Source organism: Toxotes jaculatrix, chromosome 4 (assembly GCF_017976425.1).
Source record: "Toxotes jaculatrix isolate fToxJac2 chromosome 4, fToxJac2.pri, whole genome shotgun sequence".
NCBI lineage: Eukaryota > Metazoa > Chordata > Actinopteri > Toxotidae > Toxotes > Toxotes jaculatrix.
Window position 1 is genome coordinate 1,623,436 of NC_054397.1, and position 17,796 is coordinate 1,641,231.

A 17,796-nucleotide genomic window follows, 5' to 3' on the forward strand; every position below is an offset into this window, starting at 1 on the left:
TCACATAAACGAGCGTGAGTACTTTGGTAACGAGTTATTGATTTTTTATTAAATTTACAAAACCAAAAACAATTTTATTCTGAAGGTCTCAGCCGGAAGCAGTGTGCTGCGTTTTAGCTAGCTCCGCTCTCGGTGTTCGTCAGTCTGAGAAACGGAGCGATGCTCGTCGTCTGACCGCGGTTCACCGGCGACAGACTGGACCGTAGATCACACCGGACCCCTCTGGAATTAGGTCTGGGTGAGTACACACACACACACGCGTGTCCGACTCCAACACCGAACCAGTCCGGAGCCGTTAAGCCTCAGTATTTTAGACCTCACCGTGTTTAGGAGCGGGGCTGAGCGGGGCGGGCAGGTGAGGGTAGCGGCTGTGAACATGGCTGGAGCCTGTTCTCACACGGTTACTCGGTTATTTACACACTTTGTGGCGTATTTTTTCACCTTCAGCTGACACGGACAAGCTTTCCGATGTTCGTCCCGGGTGTGTTCAGAGGCCGAAATCTCAAAAAGACGACGTTTGGGGGTGTGACCGGGAAACTGGAGCCTTCCACACATATCTGTGCTTCATGTGCAGGAATCAGTGAATCCGCAACAATCAGTCAGTTTCATTGACAGGAATTTTAAAAATAAATATCATGCCAGGTTCGTTCCCGCGGATTAGATGTAGGCCGGCTCAGAAAAATGAATAATTAATGTAGTTTATTTTCTCCAAAGACAACAGGTATTTAGATAAAAACAAATAAATAAATAAAAAGAAATACGTGTGTAGGCGGATGGACTCCTGACCGAAATAGATCCTGTGTTATTGGTCGTGCAGTATGAGTAGTAGTTGTAGTAGAGCAGTCGGTGGTAAGACTACAATGATCCTCCTCAATCCTCTGCTCTCAGTGTAATCTGTTGTGGAGGGGAGGGGGAGGGGGGCGGGGCGTACAGGTAAACCACACCTGTCAGAAGCACGTCAGGTGCTGCAATTAGTGTAAGTCAATGTTTTGTGAAGTCCAGCTTTTGCTGTAGTATTTAGCTTAGTGTTGCAGTATGCAAAAAATGCTTTGCAGAGGTAGAATCAGGGCGCTCACAGCGTGTGTGAAGACAGGCAGTGTGGGGCAGTCCTGCTGAGCACTCGCAGCTCCATTTTTAATTTTGCTAATGTCACTGTTTTGTTCCCTCCTCTGTTTTTCCCCAGAGGACGAGACACGAGCAATAACCGGAACCATGGTGACCAAGAAAATCCGGACGGAGTATATGAAGAAGTTCAAAGATCCCAAATGGGAGACGTTTTCCAAATGCTACGAGGACTCTCTGAAGTACCGACTGACCCGGCGCGTGATGGAGCATTCCCACAAGCCCTGGTTCTGGGACGGCTGGGACTGCGGCTCCGACTCCAGCGGCTGGTCCACGCCCAGGCTGACCCGGAACAAAGTCGCCCCTCTGTCGCTCCCACCGCCGCCGCCACCGTCTGACGAGGTGAAGCAGAGGCTGTGGGAGCTGAAGATCAGTCCTGGACCGAAGGAGAAGGAGGCAGAGGAAGGAGCGGGAGAGGCCGCAGTTGTAGACGCTGCACCGACCACAGGTGAGGAAACCGAACACAGGTGAGGCTGGAGACGGCTTCACTGACTTTCAGCGCTGATACGTGTCTGTCAATCAAAGCAATGTGTAGACCAAATACCTGAGACCCTGATCTCACCCGGTCTGTACTTTAGTTGAAGGGAATTTAAAAACTGTCCTGTTCGCACCAGTTCCTGTATTTCCTCTGTGTTCTGTCTGGGTTCCAGGTGAATGCTGGAATAAACAGATCCTCTGGGGGAGTTTCTTTGTGCTCTGTGAGCATCACTCTGACAGTATGAGGGCCAGAGGCTGCTTTACCTCAGGAGGCACTGATGCTAAAAATATTAGGACTGAAGGTTCGGTGATCAGATGGGGACTGTGAGGAGCTCAGACACTGAGCTCAGATATAAAGGACCTATTGTCTGTCATCCTCTAACATTTCCAGAGAGTCCGGACACCAGATCACCAGCACAAATTTTCACCAGGACCTATATTAAGTATATTTAACATGGTTTACTGAAAAACCGGTTTACAGTTTTTCAGGCTTTCCTTGCTGTGATTGTTCCCCCTGCTCATGCTGACCATTGACAGATCTTTTCCTAATGTGTTCACAAAGTATGATGATGGGAGACACTGCGTCCTTTCTGCCGCAGTGACTCTAACCTGCAGCATTTCCTGTTTGTCTCCTCTAAAGCAGCGGTTGTAGAAAACGGTGTGAACGAAGTCAGCGGGGGTTCGGTGACGGCAGGTCCGAACACCAGCGGACCCTCAGACGACACAGCGACAGACGACGGGCCGGCTGACACACCGTCGTCTGACGGGGAGCCGGTGGTGGAGCCGGTGAACGCAGTACCGAGATGGCGTCGCCGCCGCCGCCACCACAACCCCCGCTCTCAGCCAGGAGAACCAGAAAGTTCCCATGACGGCAAACCAGCTGTCGTCCGCAAACCACCAAGAGCAAAGAGCCAACCACCGATCAGCACCAAGGAGAACCGGAGACCGTCCAGCCGACTGGACTGGACCGAGAGACAGACGGAGGTCAGGAGGATGCCCAGTGATGTGAGTGTTTAAGACCCTGTGCTTTTTAAAAGCTGCTGTCTCAGTGTTCTTTGTTGTACAGATGTTCCAGAGGTTTCTTCAAAGTGCAGCTTTTTTTTTTTTTAAATGAAACTGTGAGATGAACACTTTCCTCCTCCCTGACCTGTACACGTGTTTGTCCAGTACATGTGAGTCCAGGTCCAGGATGTAAAATGTAAAAAGTCAGAACAGTTTGAAACCTTCAGAGCAGCTCGGCCTCGTTCACAGGACACCAGAGAAGTGAAGCCGTGTCACCAAACACTCTGCAAACATGAATAATAAAACACCTGGTGTGCTTTTCGGAAACTCCTCTCTCTGGTTTCTCCTCTCAGAGCCACACGTCCGACGCCTGCGTTCAGACCCGGCGGGAGTCCGACAAACGGAGCTCCAACCTGGACCGGCGGCGGGCCCGGTCGGCCGACCTGGAGAAGGTGAGGCGGTCGCAGTTGACGGTGGTGGACGACCGCTGGATGACGGAGTACATGCGTTGCTTCTCCGCCCGGCTGAGGTAGAGGCAGGATCCGCCCACGATGCCTGAAAACCATGTTTCCTTATTGGAGAGTGAATATCAGACGGTGGCCGAGTTCGTCTGTTCAGTAACAAAGAAACCGAGAACCATTTTGTCTCATTACAGTCCATCATACTGACGCTCTGCTCGCTGTCCTGTCTCCTTCCAAAATAACACAGAACAATGACGTGAAGAAGTGGGCAAAGTTTTTTATGTAGAATTTAACTTTTCTCAAAACAAATTTCAGTTTAACCTCAATACTGAGACAGAAGATCAGTATAATCAGTATCAATATGATTATTAATCGGCCGTGCTGCCTTCAGGAGGCTCCGTCTCCTCTGTGGCTGAATTCAAATCAAAATTTATTTCCTGAAATTATTCTGTAAAGCTCAGCCTCGAACTTGAGCCCATCACATTTAAAATGAGACCCATTCTAAGCGTGTGATTGGCTGTTTCTTACCGCAGTGCTGTCTGGGACTTGTAGTTGTTATGGACACTTTTGTGGCTGGTAGTTTGAGTGTGATGCCTCTTCTGAAATTAGAAACGCACCAACATGCTAACATCATCTATGCAAACACATGAACATGACTTTGACTCTTTGTTCCCCGACGAGCTGATTTAACTCTGCCACTCGTTACGTCTTGTTCTGCAACAAACAAAAACCTGGATCCTTCAAACGCGACTGTTATCATTTAATAATGGACGTTAATGGTTTATTATCCAGATGTGTGTTTTTACACCGACAGCAGATTTAACCTGGAAGAACAGGTTTGATCAGATGTGATGGACTCAAATGTTTCTCTCTGGTTCTCTGTTTCTGTACAAGGTTTTTTTTTGCAGTTTGACAACGAAGAAACATCAGAGAATTAACTCTTTATAATCTTTTATATATAAAAAAGAAATATCACACCCAGATCACTTTTTGAATGTATCTCATTTCTGAGCAGGAAAGTCTTCAGACTCGCTGCTGTGCTTTCGTTTAGCTGTTAATCTTCTTTCGTTTCTCTCTCTCAAAGGCAGCTGTGTGATTATAACTCAGTGTTTGAACCAGAGGCAGCAGAAAGGACCAAAATATTGGAGATATATGGAGAATATTTTTGATATTTGAGTATTTTGGAATTTAAGGACTCGAGTTTAGATGAGAAAAAAAAACTACTAATGGGTGGTTTAACAGAAATATAGAAACACAAGATTTATCTAATAAGATTAGTATTTAAGGTATTTTCAGAGTTAAAAACTATATTTAAGATGTGCTAGCTTTATAATCATCTCTGTTTTAATAAATTAAATGCACTTAATTTAAATCAGTGGACTGTTAGACGTTGATGTCTCAGAGTTTATTTGGCATTTAATCAGGTTTTCACTCGTTAACTTTACTGAAAAAATAACCTGCCATGCTAACACGGTGCTTTTCTGTTCACTGCAGTGCTAAACACAAACCTTATTTCTCTTAATTCAGCGTCTTGGGATTATTATTATTATTATTATTATTATTATTATGATGCAACAGTAACGACTTGATTCAAAGTTTTCATCATATCTGATAAAAATGATAATGTTTGTATAGAAATCAGTGTGTTCGAACGTCTGGGTCTGGAATTTCCTGCTAATTTTCTGGAAAGAGTAATTTAAAAAAAATAAAGATAATGTTGAGTTGGCACATTTACAGTTACTTAATTCCAGAAGATAAATAACCCATGGAGTCTTTTTTTTTTTTTTCAAAATGCCAGAAAATGGTTAAACACTGAAGATACTCAGTTTACTTTCATATGTGAAGAAGCATCAAATCTTTACATTTCAGAAGCTGCAAACTAAAAATATTTGATGTCATAAAAAAATGGCTAAAACGATGATTTTATATTGTCTGATCAGTTAATCAAGTTATCGTTGCAGCTCTAAAGCACACACTTTAAAATCTATGAAGACTAAAGGTTCCAGTGATACTGTAGATAAATAATGAACAAATATTTACTTGTTGTAAACGGAGCTACACAGAACTCATCACTCATCATTTTCAGAAAAGAAAATTATTGGTGAATTATTGACCCGAAAATAAAAACGTTATCACACGTACCTGCAAAAAAACCCGGACTGAGTTTCCAGTTTCCTCTTTAACGTTTGCTGTTAAAACCCAGTGATGATGCTAAACAGGAAAAAAGGGAAAGAGAACATTTTAGTAGTTTTAGATTTTAAGAGCGAACCACCTCTGTGTATTTTCACCACTCTGTGTGTCGATCGTGGACGTTTATATTTTAAACTTTATCTGTTTGCATCAAATCAAACTGACTGTGAAGAAAAGTGAAAACTCTGGGTGTTAAGTGTCGTAGTGAAGAAACGTTGATCGTTTGTCAGAGTAACTGAAGACTGTAAATACATGTTGACGTCGCTGGTTGCATCCAGTGACTGAGGGCTAATGATCACGACTAACGCACATTTTGTGATTATACTTTTCAAACTAAATGCATATAAATTCACTGAGAATGTTTTTTGATCTCACACCGGCTCAACCTCCTCACGCTGAATGTGCAGAACTGCAAAGCTGTTTATTTCTGTTTGTTTACTACTTTTGTTTGCTTTTTATTTTCACGAGTCACATCCAGAAGTTTGTTTCTGTGACGTCAGGTCATTTGTGAGTCCAGTCTGAAACAACACGGTGCTGTTACATGTTTCAGGTTGTGTTTCTGTTTGTGTTGATGTGACTTTACTCAGCTTTTCTCATGAAGAATCAAGAATGAAAACACAGAAAATCTCAAGTATTTTCACTTTTTTTGCTTTTGTTTTAAACATCAGAAATGTTTGTGGCTTTAATGTCTTCAGCATGATTTGATTTGTCAACATTTACTGTAAAAATAAATAAATAAATCGACTGTCAGCAGGTGAAGGTGAAGTCAGAGCTGCAAAACAGATTATTCAGAAGAAAATGTTAATGATTCCTGCTGACATAAAACGGTTTACAGGCACTGATCCTCTGTTTAAGCTTCAGATAGAATTTACAGCGGTGATGTTAAAAGTTCTGAAGTTTGAAGAGGTTTTCGCGTTTAACTCCGTGACCTCCTGTTTCCAAACAAACACACAGTGAAAAAGGTTTTTATGTTTCTGAAAAAGTCAGTACAACAGGAGACAAGTGAACCGTTTATAGTTTGGAAAACATCAATGACAAACTTTGGAAAATGATTTTTGATTTTTAAATGTTTAGACAGATTAAAGAAAATCCCTGTTACCACGCATCAGAAAATGTTTCTCACGTATTTATACACAAGTTGTTGTGTTTATCTTTGTTTTGGTACCTGATGAGTTGGTTTCTGAGAATCTGAACAATCAGACAAACTGGTTGAACTGTTACTGATGAGTTAATCTGACAGTGGAATAATGAAAAATCTCGTATTTAAGATAAAACAAACAAAAAAATATAAGCTTTTGCATATAAGGAGTTTGTGCTGGAGAAAGTGTTTGTTTGGTGTATCTCTGCTAAAGCTTTGAATTTATTTCCCAGTGTGGTTTCTTGGCAGAAGATTAAATGAATACATCTGAATATTTAATCACATTTTCCATCCATTGATGTTTACATTTTTGGTCACTGTATTTGTATTTGAAAACATGCACAGTAATATATATATTTTCATCCACTTTAAGGCGTTGCCGTGAATAAATCATATTTGAATAGTTTGTACTTGTGTCGTTCTGGCTTGAAAGTATTTGAAAATGGGATTAAATCAGAATTTTATTCGATCCATGTAAAATGCACAGCTGTTACTCTGCTATTTTCCACCTTTAAGTACCTGGGAGTGTTTTATTGGTGAGTGATTCATTCAGTGAGGATACACTGAAAAACTAATGTCCGGCCTGGGCTGCAGTAAGGCTGTTAACCCTTTAATCCGATCAGAGAGGCTGCTCAGGTGAACAGTGTCAGCCCACAGACCTGCTGATCCTCAGGGATGATGCACCTGAGCACTGTGTTTACCTGGTTTTAAAAGAACAGCTTAAAATATGCAGCCATAGTGTCAGCTCCCTGTCACTACCCAATAAAGTCAATGTGCTTTTAAAAACGTAAAGGTTTAGTATTTCTACCTGACAGGCAGCAGCCGAATCAGTGATTATGGTCAAATCTAATCACCGGTGACTTTCAGATTCAGATTCAGAGACTTTACTGTCATTCACTTTTACGTTCACGTATAAGGAACGAGATTTCGTTGCACCAGCTTTCACATATACACAATTGTATACATACACGTTATAATTATACATTTATATCTATTTATATCTATATCTTGCTATCTCTCATCTTCAGCTGACAGACGACAGGTGCTTCAGTTTAACGCAGCCTCGCTCTGTTGAATTTATTTGCCAACATGCAAAATATACTTACTGTCCATACAAAAATTCACAATATCAAAAATAAAACAAAATACCTAACCTGGTTACAATCCTCTTTTTCCTCTAAAGTAAATCACAGTCTTCCTTTACAATAAAAAAAATAATGGAGTTCAACCAGTCTGCCACTGTATTAATGTCCTTATTCAGCATTTAAACTGAGCTGTATTTACATTTAGTTCACAATGCTGTAAAAAAAAAACTGTCAATAATGACAACTGCATGTCAATTTAGAAAGGATGTATGAGCTGAAGACTTGCAAAGTAACCGAAACAAGCTATTACACCAATAAAATCTCACTTTTACCCAAAAATGAAATGTGCTGGAGCCAAAATCAGGACCATATTTGCACATTATGTTCATTTCAATGAAACAAACATGTAGAAAACAGGAGAAAAGAACGAGACAGGCGACAGGTGCTTCAGTTCAATGCAGCTCTGCTGAAAGAGGAAGCGAGAGTCCGCTGGAAAAAGCACAGCGCCACACTGCCTCCTACTGGCGATACTGATATGCAACTGCATTGCAGAGAGGGCTCGCCAGGAAGCCATAATTAACCCTTACTGCTCACATTCAAGGGTTTTCCTCACAGAAATAATACACCCAAAGTACAATCATGAATAAAAAAATATTTTGTATACACTATAAAAAAATGTAAACAAAACTACAGAAAATGTGACCATACATTTTGTGTGCCTCACACACACAAACAACAGCAGCCGCTGACTGACGGAGCTGCTCTGTCCATGTAATGTCGGACTTTTTAAACAGAAAAATGAGACGAAATAAAATTGTAGCCTAGTATTCCCGCAATAAACGGACTCTGAGAGCACGGAACACACCACAGCAGCGTTCCTAACATTAGCTGCTCCTCTATCTGTATCAGCAGCGACCAGAAATCGGCAATTAAGTCATAAGCCAGCGGCAAAATATGCTAATACATGCTAATTAGTGCTAACATCCAGGTAAAATAGTGAGAAATTTACTTACCGAAAAAACTGCAACACAGACTCCTTCGACGGTCGGTTAGTACAGTCTACACTACAACAAGCCATACTGTCACAGAAACCTATCCGAACATTGGCAAACAAACACGGACACTGCTGACCCTGTCAACCACTGGAGGTAGCCGGAGGCCTCTGGATGTAGCCGCCTAGCCCAGCCGATGCTTTAGCAAAGAGCTAACTGCCAGTGCCTGTCTATGGAGCCCAATTTATGTAAGAATTTTAAGCCTAGTAAATAAGTGTTTTTAGGCTGTATTCTATTTTAACATGGGGGTCAGAGGAGAATTGCTCACTTCTGGAGCGGCAGCCGAGGAACTCCAGCTTTTTGAACGCGGAAGTGATCCTCACTGCTGAAACATACAACTCGCCCCTTAGTTAGCGCAGGTAATAAACAGGTGAATGCGCACTGACGGACCTGATAGGCTTCGATGATGATGCGCTCGTTCACGCGCAGACTCTGCGTACTCAACCTGCAAACACCGCGAGAGCTTCGACTGAGTCTGGGCAGGAGGGGGCGGGGTAAGATGGCGCTCCTCTAAATGACGTGTAGTGAAATCAGGAGTTTCCCTGTTTGTTTCAGTGAGTTTGAAAGAAGCCGTGTGGTGAGCTCCGCTGCAAGAAAATACATCATTATACGTTTTACAGTTTACGATTTATCAGGCTGCAAACACAAAAGAAGAAAAGGTGAACTTCCTGTCAAATGTTCAGATACAAATATCAGACTAAAACTACTGTTTTGGTTAATGTATTATTCTAAATTTTTATTTCTGTCCTGCAGCCACTGAGGATCTGCTCTTCACAGACTTCTGACGTGGACCAGACTTTATTTTCCAACTCCAAATAAATTTGATAAATTCTTATCTGAATTCCAAAATTTATCTTGTGGTATTTTGACAAACAGAAGCTCTGGTAACCGCACTGTGTTCATGATTGGCTCTGCATTCACAGACCACAGAGGTGGCAACGCACCAATAAAAGTACAATAAATTTCCATCAGTATCTGCCAATGCTGGGATGTTTCACATTAACACTGATATTGCGAAGCAATAAAATCATTTGTTAATAGAAAGAAATGTCTCCTCTGCTCAGAAACAACAGATTCAGCACCAGGCTGTTCACAGTCTGAGCTCAGATCAGAGTCTGCGGCAGAAATAAGAAGGAGAGCCGATTAAAACCTCTGTACATTTGTTTATTTACAGCATAAAAATGGAAATGTTTCAAATCTCAACTGAAACAAATGCTGTCATTTCATAAAATGAAGTGTTCAACATTGTACATCAACTCAAAACTGAGCATCAACACCAGCTAAAAAAAAATTAAAGGAAAAAAAGTTTAAAACAAAAATTTTTTTAGTAGATATTTTCAGAAAAATGTACAAATTCTCAGCAAAAATGAGAATAAAAAACAAACCAGAGAAAAATCTTGGTTCATATGTTCAAATTAAAAATCAGATAAAAAAATAAATAAGTGATCATGAGGGAAGTCCTGCAGCCAGGATGCTGCCCAGCAGCGTTCGATCCTTCAGAGCGTTTTCCACGTCTTTCTCCTCGATCTTCAGAAACACCTGCAGGTCGAGACGAGAACGTTAACCTTCAGATGAGTTTCCTGATAAACAGACCAAAACCTGGAAATCTCTGAACAAAAGATCTGAACTGTATCGAACGACAGACTCTCGGCAGCGTCTGGGACGACGTGGAGACAGAGACTGTACCTTGGTGAGACGAGCCTCTTTGGCTTTCTTCAGAGCGAAGATTCCTCGGCTCTCCAGCAGACTGCAGAGAGACAAACACTCGCCCTGACCGACTCCTGACACCTGCCTCTGAGCGCACAGGCGACTGTAGACCTCATGCAGCTGAAACAACAGCAGCAAACATACACAAACCCTGTTACACATGATGAATTTACACTGGGGCTGTGCTTCAGATTTAAATTCACTTTGCACTGACATGGGACCTAATTACAACTACAGTTGTTTAAAAGGACATTTAAACTTCCTTGTGGATCTGCATTGATCATTTTGATCCTATCAGTTTTCAGGACCCACTCTCACCTTTCCCAGGCCGATCTCTTTGCTCTTTCCGTTGCGAATGAGCAGCAGGAGGCAGCAGACGAGCAGTTTCTGCTGCAGGGGGAAACTCTCTCCCTCAGAGCCGCTGCTCTGAGACGCCATCCGGTCGCCGTACACCTCCGACAGCACCCGCGCAACCTGAGGAAGGCTGACCCGGGAAGCTGAACCAGCCCATGGACAAGAAGAGTTTCAGTGTTCATGTTTCTCAAAACTAAAATCAGCCAATCAGCTGCTGCTCTAAAGGCAAAGATAATCAAATAAATTCTACATGACCTCTAACAACAGTAGAATCAGTGATGCTGCTCAAATTCATCTTTCAAAACAAGAATCTTTATTGACAGTACTGCAGCTCACAGCTTTTACTCACCTTTAGCTTCGGCTTTTGAATCGGCTGCTTTCTTTCTCTCATCAGACTCCACAACTTCTATTGCTCTCCTGGAAAATAAAGAAAAGCAGTTTAACACCAAAGAAATTCAGCACCTAATCTAATGTGGATCAGCAGAAACAACCCAGAGACTGAACTGGATCAGGGGGAAATATTTACCTGCAGATGTCCAGAGCTTTCCTGGCGTCTCCTGACACCGCCGACACTTTCCTGGCACAGAACTGAACCGCCGAGGTGTCGAGGATCCCGTCAGCTGACGCCTGAGGAGAAACACAAATCACACGATCATAAAAGATCATCACAGTCACACACACGTTGTTTTACCATATTCTCTGTCTCCATCTTTCCCTCTGACTTGACTTGTGTTCCAATTTGTGCGTTTACCTGTGTGAGTCTGTCCTGTACGATGGCGGTGAGCTCCTGTCGGCTGTAGGGAGGGAAGTGTAACAGCAGGGGGCGACAGTGAGGGCGAGCCTGCAGCCTGGGCAGGATCCGGTCAGTCAGATCCAGAGCGTTGGCAATACCTGCAAAATAGAACAGGACACACTGTAAGATTAGAAGAAAAGTCAAAAGAACAGCACAGCGTAATGTTCAAGATCCGGAGGACGGCGCTCTTACCGATGAGGCAGAGGCGAGACTTGGGCAGGTACGGCCATTCAAAGATGGTGTAGAGGACGTCCTGAGCTTTACTGTCCAGCTGGTCCATCTCATCCAGGACAAGAAGCCTGAGGAGGAAAGTTAGATGAGTTAGATGAGACATTATTTTACATTAGTTCAAAGTAAAACACTCTCAGAAGTTCCTAAATGGTTTACTCACACAGCGGGCCCCGGGGCCGTCAGGAGTCTCTGTAGACCGTTCTGCCCGCCGGATGCCTTCAGCTTGTCAGCCAGCAGCGGGAAGATGGCGTGGGAGCTCCTCAGACTCATACAGTTCACCACCACAGTCTGTACGGACGTCAGCTCGGCCTGGCGACGAAATGACAAAGCACGATGGTTAACTGACAGAGAACGAGGCTGCACCGGAACGTTCTCTCTTTTTAAAACGACACTCAAACTCTGCTAAACAAAACCAGGACCCCAAACAGTCCAATGATGCCCCTTTCTGCAGTGACTCAAAGCTTCCACTGGGTGGCAGTAAAGCTCCACACAGCTGCATTTTCCAGGACCACAGATTCCCCCCACATACCCTCCAACCCAAATTTCTATTATTAAAGCACCTTCATCTCCTGCAGGACACAGCTGAGACAGGCTGTCTTGCCGGTGCCCGGGGCTCCGGAGATGTAGAGGCTGCCGGGGAGACGCTGCAGCACCTTCTCCTCCAGGAAAGACCGGATGGACGCCCGCTCGGCCTCCCTGGCCAGGAGCCGCTCGGGGACGGCGGTGTGGAGCGCCTGCTTCACGCTCTGAAACCTCGTCTCTGGAGGAGAAACAGCAAGACAATTAAGCTTTTGTGGTGCCTTGATTAATTAAAGGAAACAGAAAAATAAAAAATCAGGAAAACAGACTTTTGTCTTTACAGTTTAACTGATTTGACTCACTTTCTGCAAACAGACGAACGACCGGCGGCTTCCTCTCAGACTTCTGATGCGCCGGACTTTCAGCTGGCGTCTCCTGTCGTCTCGGGGACGATGTGGAAGTGGGAGAGAGCTGTTGTCGCGGCGAGGACGGGACCAGCTGACGGCGAGCTAAAACCGGCGAGTTCTCGTCAAAGCCCAGTTTTCGGGGCGAGGCCAGAGTCGGTTTGCTCTGCTTCGGTGGGGAACCCAGCAGGTTACAGCGGTTGTCGTCACCTTCAGAGACAAAATACAGAATTCTTTTATCCTCCCCATAAAGACAACATGGGGACGCTCTTATCTGTGACACTCTGTTGATTGGCATTATGGGAAATGTAGGATCCAGCATTTATGGAGCTGGATGCACCTCCTTGTTTAGGATCATCGTTTCAGTTCCTCACTGTTTGTGGACATGTAACTTCTCACCCAATAAACAGATAAATCTGAATTCATTCATCACACTGACATGACGCTCATGTGGTTCACCCGTTCAGTCTGGAGCCTTTTACCTGTGCGTTTCCTGGGACTGAGGGGAAGCCGTGGCTGGAGACTGGGAGAGGAGGGTGGTGGACGTCTAGGCGACAGAGGGGTGGGCTGGCCTGCATGGCGTCTTGGTGAGAGTGGTCCAATCTGGTTCAGGGTCGAGGCGAGGTGCTGAGGTTCGGGCTTGGAGGGTGAAGAGACCGGAGACCTCTGGGACAGAGGCGTCTTGGAGCGGGAGGAAACTCTGCAGGATTTCCGTCGGGGGAACTGCAGCGTGGGCTGATCCCGGCCCTGAGAGCGTGTGCTGGGCATTTTGTGTTCGACCTGAAACAGAAAGGAATGAAACAGAACTGAAGGTAAATAAAAAACTGCCCTGACAATATGAAACATGGCTGAAGCTCAAAGAGCTAAAAACACACTAAGTAATCTGAGAGGTCTGTGACATTTTCTGGTGTAGAAACTACATCGATATGCTAACCAAAATGAGGAATGTACCACTGAAATGTTCAGTTTATTGGCAGAAAAACCAACCAGCCATGAACAGAAACTGATAACTGAGTAATCCTTAAAGTCAATTATAAAACAAACACGTTCATTTCAGCTGAATATCCACAGCTTTTTCCTGGTTTATATCATTAACTGGAAACATGCTGGACTACTCTAACTTCCAGTACATTGAACAGCCCTGACCTGCAGCTCCCAGTATCACTGTGGTATCAACCCTGTTATTCAGGCGCTGATACTGAAGCGTTTCCATGTCGTTAATCAGCCAATTCTTTCTGCAATTCATCAACAAGTTGTTTGGTCCATCAAAAGTCCAAAACCCAGACGCCTTTATAATCAATAAGAGTTTCCAGCATGTTATATCAACATTAAAGAGCCGCCACCGGAAACAATACAGTGTGGCTGACAAATGGCGCCAAGACAGCGGAGCTCCAAACGCCGCCGTCTGCATGAAAACAGCCCATTTCGACGTTAACACGGCTCTGGTTTCATCTAAAACGGATCGGGTTAACATCAGAATAATTCTGACAGTAAAGGTTTGTGGACATATAACATGAAAAAGGAGCTAATCGCTGTATTTTTGACGCTAAACTAACAAACCGACTCTGAGGAGCAGAGACTCAGCGGCTGAACTCCGACTGTTTCAGCTCTTCGCGCTTAAAATGACCATGTTGGTTATAAACTTACCTGTTTCGAAAGTTGAATGAAGTCTTCTCAGCTCAGAGTGGAGCGTTTTCTCGGGTCTTCAAACTCTCTCTGCCCCGCGGTGCGTCCGTCTTCCCCGCAGACTGAAGCCAAACTTGCGCCAAACCGCTTCCACCGCCTCCTCATCGAGCAGCTGTTACCCGCCGCTGCTCTCTGATTGGTCACAGCAACTGCGTCTGCGCTTCTCATTGGCTTCGCTCCGACGGATGTGACGTCACTTGATACCAAGCCCACCCTCAGGCCTATGGCGGGAGTTTCAACAGAGAGCTGTTTTGGCGGAATATAATTCTCCCGGGAACTTTAGTGGTAACTTTAATACATTTAATAAAGTGCAGTTATGAGACACTTGTACTTAGTGATGTCTGATCGAGGCTTTGTTGAAGCTTCGACACCTGATTCCAAAAAATGGTTCATGAATTTCCCTACGGGGATTAATAAAGTTATTCTGATCTGATTCTGATTACCCGAGGCTTCAATGGCACAGTGCTCGAGTAGGACATCTAGTGGTCAATCAAATGAAGTGCAATGAAGATGTGTCATTTATTGGTTCATGGATTGTTTGGGATTTGATTCGCTATGCACGTTCTTGTTCGGTTTCAAGCTGACACAATAAAATACAAATATTAAATATATATGTTTTTGACAAGTCTGGTTGTTGTAGGAAACAGCGATATACTTGGTCTGATATTTTCACTGATTTAGATAACCCACTAGATGCTGTCAGTACAAATGAAACGGTCTCGTGGAGATAAACCTCAGAGAGGAGCTCATGAAATCTGAACAAATAAAACCAAAACTGTCTGTGCGGATTGATGGGAAGTGAAGTGAAAGATAGCTTTTCACATTTTAGGTGAACTGACTCTAAATGAAACAGTAATAATAAACAACAACAATGGCAGTATTGATCAATAAATTTAAAAGCAAATTTATTATAGAATCATTACTTTTTATAAATACAGCATAATTACAGGTAGACTTTATGTTTTATATTAAAATTCTGTATAACCTGGTAAAAATATTATAAATAACATTTAAGAAAGAAACACCAGCAAAAGGGAAAAGACATTTAAAAGAAGAAAACATTTTCAGTTTGCTCATGTGGCTGATCTCAGGTCATCATAAGAAAAGATGTGAATGTCATTTCTTATGATGACGTTTGTGAAATAACACTGAAAATAAAGTTGAGCTGAAGTTGACAGGAATGTGTAAAGTTCTGCAGAAGTTTGACATGATGATGGTGCTGGATGAAAAGTCAGCAAAATCAATACAGTTCATTTAATGTGAATCCAGTATTCCAAACCTGTAGTGTATACTAATTCATTAAAGGCCTATTGACAGATTCTACCTGCTAATAAACTACTAAATAGATAGATATACTATACTCCCAATTGTTATGTTACAGCAGCGAGTAAAAAGGCAAAATAAAGAAGTACAAGTTGACAGCTGACTGGCAGCCCCAAGGCCTGTGGCTATATAAAAGAAATCTCTGTGAAAACGATAAGAAAAAACAGAGAGTATGCTGACGTAAGTAAGGAAAACAAAGATTTAAACAAAGAAACAACGCAAAAAAACAAAAACAGTGTGCTCCGTCACTGCCTGCACACTGCCCAGTTCCATCTACACCACAGAGCTGACCTTCCTCAACACCTTGTTCAGGTGTTGGCACCAATGCCAAGCCCCAACCCCACCTCCACTCCACGCTGCAGCAGAAACTGGTAGAACATCTGTAGTGGTCTAGTTCACCTGTTGAAGGACCTGAGCCTCCTGAGGAGGAGCAGCCGCAGGTCCATCGATCACCACCACCTCTGGGATCATTAAGGAGCTGGTTTCTGCAGGGTTCTCCTGGTTCCCACCCTCTTCTGCTGCACTGGTATTTCTGGATGTGGGATGGAACACGTCCATTTCAACTCCTCGATCTTGCGTCCTTCCTCCTCTGATCCTTCTGCACCTCAGTCTTATACAACGGTCTGTGAGAAAGAAAAGTAAAGGATGGTTTGTGTTAACTGCAGTGGATCCCAACCTAGGGGTCGGGCCCCTCCAAAGGGTCGCCAGATTGATCTCAGAGGTCATGAGATGATTAATGGAAGAGTAAAAAAAAAAAGAAAAAGCTCCGATTCACTTTGGGCCAGTAAAAGTTGGTTAAATGAAACTGCCTGAGACATTTAGAGGGGAAAAGTCTCTTTGATGATACTTTTGACTCAAACATTTAAAACATGATCAGGAGATTTAAGAGATCACAAGTCAAAAAGGTTTGAAACCACTGAATTCATTTTTACAGTGTTTTGTATTTTATCTAAAATCTTCATCTGTAAAATAACTAGTAGCTACAGCTGTTATTAAATGTAGTGGAGTAAGAAGCACAATATCTGCAGCTGGAAACCTGGAAGATGTATTTTAGTACAACACAGGAGTAAATGTACTGATGATAAAATACCACAGGGCAGAAGTTTGTAACTTACAGATTTTTCCATGATTCATCAGGACCCCGATAAAAACAGCAACAGCAAGAACAGCAAGAACAGCAAGAACAGCAAGAACAGCAATGGTACTGGTGTCCCACTCCTTTCCAGCATCTGAAGAAATATCAGAGAGTGCTGAGTCGAGACAAAGAGCAAACTCAAAGGAGACTGAAACATAATTCAGTCATTCATTCTGCTACTTCATCTGTAGTGTACTGTTTGTGATTTAAAGCCAAAATAATTTAATTAACTAATAAAAAACATTTTCACACAGCCCCTTCAGAGAATGTGAGTGTGAGCAGCTCAAAGACATCTTCATAACATGAAAATATGACTATGTTCATTTAGAATAAAGAATAGATAAATAAATCAAATGTCCTGTACAGTATCAGATCTAACATGCTTACCAACATTAAGGGTCATGGTACAATTGATGTTTAGTTTTGGGACCAAGCATCTGTATGGTCCACTGAAGGACTGGTTCACTGAGGAGATCTGCAGTGTTATTATTCCTTCGCTCAGGCCTTTTTGGTTGAGAGTTGTCTTGTTCCTGTAAAGCAGCATCTGTGGCTCATCGTGGTCCACTCGATGTCGATAGACATGTACTACCTTCTTGCGGTCAGCTCTATTAAACTCCACTGAATACTTTCTTAAGTCTTGGGGGGAATCCAGACGACACTGCAGAGTAACATTATCACCTACTTCTGCCTTCAGCTCCTGATTCTGGCAAATGGTGGGACACTGTCCTGAGGAAACAAAAAACCCCCAAAACATTTAGACAGTTTAACCACCTCTGAAAGAACACACACGCACGCACACACACACTGAGTTAATGTTTCTCAATGCAGGTGTGGAACAAATGTTAAAACATAAATGTGCTGCTCCACCTCTCCTCACTAACAACGTATATAATGTAATGAAATCCAACATATCAACATATCTGTGTGGTTAACAAAAGCAAAAGACACTTTCACGTTTTATTCTACGACATAAAGTGCGTCAGTAAATATCGCACTGAAAAAACCAGAAATACAAAAAAAACCCCAAAAACATGAAAAATAACATTTTGATGAAACTCTCAAATGGAGGTTGAGTGTAAGTCTCGGTGTGATTGTGTGTGTGTGTGTGTGTGTGTGT

General features: G+C 43.0%; 2 protein-coding genes across 5 annotated transcripts; one reads left to right on the forward strand and one right to left on the reverse strand.

Annotated features, from left to right (window-relative positions):
- Positions 1-145: 145 nt before the first annotated feature.
- On the forward strand, positions 146-6,766 carry ccsapa (centriole, cilia and spindle-associated protein a). 4 transcript variants are annotated; one of them, XM_041035256.1, is made up of 5 exons: positions 146-238; positions 1,184-1,570; positions 2,240-2,604; positions 2,955-3,130; positions 4,147-6,766. In XM_041035256.1, exons 2-5 carry the CDS (start codon positions 1,213-1,215, stop codon positions 4,229-4,231), a joined length of 984 nt encoding a protein of 327 aa, XP_040891190.1. In that variant the 5' UTR covers positions 146-238; positions 1,184-1,212; the 3' UTR covers positions 4,232-6,766. The 4 variants fall into 4 exon arrangements, with proteins under 4 accessions (XP_040891190.1, XP_040891191.1, XP_040891192.1 ...); XM_041035257.1 differs by having other exon boundaries at positions 2,243-2,604; XM_041035258.1 differs by having other exon boundaries at positions 2,955-6,766.
- Positions 6,767-9,683: 2,917 nt separating this feature from the next.
- cdc6 (cell division cycle 6 homolog (S. cerevisiae)) lies at positions 9,684-14,317 on the reverse strand. The gene is made up of 12 exons (XM_041036359.1): positions 14,183-14,317; positions 13,018-13,315; positions 12,494-12,745; positions 12,173-12,372; positions 11,773-11,921; positions 11,574-11,680; positions 11,340-11,479; positions 11,115-11,215; positions 10,938-11,005; positions 10,553-10,731; positions 10,214-10,354; positions 9,684-10,066 (listed from the first exon to the last, which is right to left on the reverse strand). The coding sequence occupies exons 2-12, from the start codon at positions 13,301-13,303 to the stop codon at positions 9,974-9,976; spliced, it is 1,716 nt and encodes a 571-aa protein (XP_040892293.1). The 5' UTR covers positions 13,304-13,315; positions 14,183-14,317; the 3' UTR covers positions 9,684-9,973.
- Positions 14,318-17,796: the final 3,479 nt, after the last annotated feature.

Bases quoted from the DNA above. Each gene is read 5' to 3' on its own strand.
- ccsapa (XM_041035256.1), top strand. From the start codon at position 1,213: ATGGTGACCAAGAAAATCCGGACGGAGTATATGAAGAAGTTCAAAGAT. The intron at 1,571-2,239 runs GTGAGGAAACCG...TCTCCTCTAAAG, and splicing joins AGACGCTGCACCGACCACAG to CAGCGGTTGTAGAAAACGGT. The intron at 3,131-4,146 runs GTAGAGGCAGGA...TCTCTCTCAAAG, and splicing joins TGCTTCTCCGCCCGGCTGAG to GCAGCTGTGTGATTATAACT.
- cdc6 (XM_041036359.1), bottom strand. From the start codon at position 13,303: ATGCCCAGCACACGCTCTCAGGGCCGGGATCAGCCCACGCTGCAGTTC. The intron at 11,681-11,772 runs GTGAGTAAACCA...TTTCCTCCTCAG, and splicing joins ACGGCCCCGGGGCCCGCTGT to GCTTCTTGTCCTGGATGAGA. The intron at 11,216-11,339 runs GTAAACGCACAA...GTTTCTCCTCAG, and splicing joins TACAGGACAGACTCACACAG to GCGTCAGCTGACGGGATCCT.